Here is a 3022-nt window from a genome sequence, read left to right on the forward strand (position 1 = left end):
ATACTCTCACATTTTTATTTTTTTCTATTTTTTTTAACATATCATAAAGTTATCTATTTCAAAAATTTAAACTAATAGATAAAAACATAATGATTATATATTTAATACTATTGTATAACTATAGTTATCCAATATAAAATAATAACCATAACAAGGGAGACACTAAGTGAGTTAAATACTTAAATGTAATGTAGACTTAGGTTTAATTTGAAAAAACTTTTACTTTTTAAAAGTAGTTTATAAAAACTAGTTTTTAAAAGATAAATTTTTAACAGAAATATTTGGTAACCAAATAAAATCAGCCAAAAAGGCTATAACTTACCTTATTTAGTATTCATTAATTGTTACGATAATTAATTAATGCTAAATAAGGCAACTTCTGACTGTTTTTTTTATCTACCTAGCATTACTCGTTTTTTAAAAATGTAGCATTTATATTTGGTAAATTAAATTAAAAATAACTTTTAATAAATTCAAGCAACAACAATTACGTTTGGTAAAATAACTTCTAAAATTTAAAAATATTATAAAAGACATAAATTTAAAAGTTAAATTTGAAAATTAGTCAATATATGAAGTTATATTAGACTTTTAAAATTTGAAAAACACAAGCTAATTTTAAAATGCTCCACCTTAATTGTTTTTAAAAGTACTGCAATCTTTTAAAAATTACAAGTACAGGCACATGATCTTTTTGATTTATCCAAACACAAAATGAAGAGCTTCTACTTTTAAAAAACACAAACACCTCTTCAAAAAGTTTTACCAAACCATCATATGAAATTAATTACAAGTGAACAGACACATCATATGAAATTTCTGGTAATAATAAAATAAAGGCTAAAGAATCAGGAAAAAGCCTTTATTAAACTCTAAGCATAAAACTACTATTAGTAGTACCTAAACATAATTTTAAGTTTTACTACTGACTGAATTAACCTATTCGGATGCCAGTATTATTATTGATCTCTATAGGAATACTGATAACATATCTGATATGAGATTACTCGTGCATAAAATAAGATAATAGGACTTCCTCTTATTTATACATTTGCATAGGTCATACTGATGATGGAAGGTTAATTTTTGTTTATCTCAACTAGACCTATGTAGTCCAATGAATAATTCAGTCTCCACATCTGAACTTGGACTACTACTTTCTGGGTAGGATTGTTCATTTTCTTTTTGATCCTTTAGAATTGCCTGTGGTGCTTGAATGCCATACTGCACATGCATATCAATTTCAGACAGAAAAAGTTCAATTTTTTTTTTAATATTGAAACTTATACACAATATAAGTTATAAATTCAATTGTAATTTTTTTTAACTTTTCTAATTTTTTTAATTTAAAACAAAATTCTATAGCAAATATATGCAAAATAAACAATGACTTGATATAGAAGTAACTATAGGTAATTTCACCTGTTCTGAAAGCTTGATATTTTCAGCAATTAGAGCTTTTTCCTGAGTTATCATTGCAAACACATTAGATCACTCTTTGTTATGTAAGACAAACATACGTCAATCCAATAAAGATCCAGCAAATATCCATAAAGATTAAAAAGGTACGAAGAAAACTGTGACAAAATTCAAATCTTTTCTTTTGTATATCTAAGTTTAGAAATCATAACTAAAACCTTGTAGCATTTTTTGTTTTAACATGTATCATGTACTCGTAATAATGCGTAGAAGTAAATACCATATACAATCTTAAAGAATAGAATAATTCTTATTACACACTAGAAAATTATGTGAACTTGATGAATAAATGGACTTTGTTTTGAGATTAAGTGATATTATGTAATTATCTTTTTCATACCTATATTACACCTAACTTAAATTTTCAAAAATTTTGTATGTAACAACTATAATGGAAGACAATGTAATTTCTTAAAATAATTATAAAAAATAAAATAAAATTAAAGAAAGGAATGAGAATAAACTAAACCATTTTTTATGATGAGATACATGTATACCATTTTAATTTGGGTCTTAAATCTCTTGAAGAAAAGTATGTAAAGTTTGGAAAATAGAAATTAAGTGCTACCAATTTAGTTTGGAAGTTCAGTTTTTTATCACATTAATGTATTACAAAATCCGACTATATATGCATGGATTTAAGTTCAATAACCTTGCAAATACATATAAATTTATTACCTTTTCCTTTAGTTGGTCAATTTGTTCCTTGTAAACCTGAGTCTGAAAAATTATAAAAAATTTTGGTTAGTATTTGAGTAATCTAAAAAGGACTTTCAATTTCTAATGCAAAAGTCTCATGTATAGATAGATGAACCAGTCAGTATTGTTATGTAATACAAATGATGTTATTTATCTACATTGCAACATTTAATTGGATATATCAAGGTAACAAGAATTTTAAGCTAACTGTATATAGAAATTAAATTAAATTAAATTAAAAAACTTAATCATCAATAATATTTTTTATGTATTTTGAGCACCTTTCTAGCTCTAACACTGATTACACTCTTTTCCAATTGTTGTTCTATTTGCTGCAACTCTTCTAAGGTACACGATCCCAAACCTTCTCCCACCAATTTTCTGAAAGAGAAAGAAAAATATAAAAACATTGTATTCTTTAGCTATGATGAACATAATTCAGTATGAAATGCAAATGTCCGAAGTTAAAAAGATTGAATAAAGATAATTCAAGATCTTAAACCGTTTTGAAGCTTCAAGAATCTCAATCTTCTTCATCAAACTTGCCGTTTCTTGCTTCAAATGCTGTTGTACACCCATAAAATAAACAGTAATTCCATTTAATAATATGGAACTCAAATTAACCAATTATCACTAATATTTATATCATGAGATAGTTAGTTATTCATTATAATTATAAACAGAAACAAAAAAATATATCCAGTGGACTATGTGACACTAATTAATTTCCATACATTATAAATAAAGATGATTTTTTTGGAAAATAGTGAGTGATAGAATGAGCTGAAATAATAATACAAGAGTATTAGTTCAATGATATGAATTAATAAATACAATTTAATTA

At 24.8% G+C, this 3022-nt stretch overlaps 1 protein-coding gene across 5 annotated transcripts in view; it reads right to left on the reverse strand.

The window, feature by feature from the left end:
- The window catches only part of LOC107639802 (MADS-box protein SOC1), an 8427-nt gene continuing 6251 nt past the window's right edge, over window positions 847-3022 (reverse strand). For all 5 annotated transcript variants that reach the window (XM_016343401.2, XM_021121676.1, XM_021121677.1 and 2 more), the window contains 5 exons: window positions 2681-2742; window positions 2460-2559; window positions 2158-2199; window positions 1423-1464; window positions 847-1224 (listed from right to left, as the gene is read on the reverse strand). In XM_016343401.2, coding sequence (XP_016198887.1) covers window positions 1096-1224; window positions 1423-1464; window positions 2158-2199; window positions 2460-2559; window positions 2681-2742 — 375 coding nt within the window. In that variant the 3' untranslated portion in view covers window positions 847-1095. The remainder of the gene's footprint in view (window positions 1225-1422; window positions 1465-2157; window positions 2200-2459; window positions 2560-2680; window positions 2743-3022) is intronic.

This window comes from Arachis ipaensis, chromosome B04, assembly GCF_000816755.2.
Source record: "Arachis ipaensis cultivar K30076 chromosome B04, Araip1.1, whole genome shotgun sequence".
In the NCBI taxonomy this organism is placed as follows: Eukaryota; Viridiplantae; Streptophyta; class Magnoliopsida; order Fabales; family Fabaceae; genus Arachis; species Arachis ipaensis.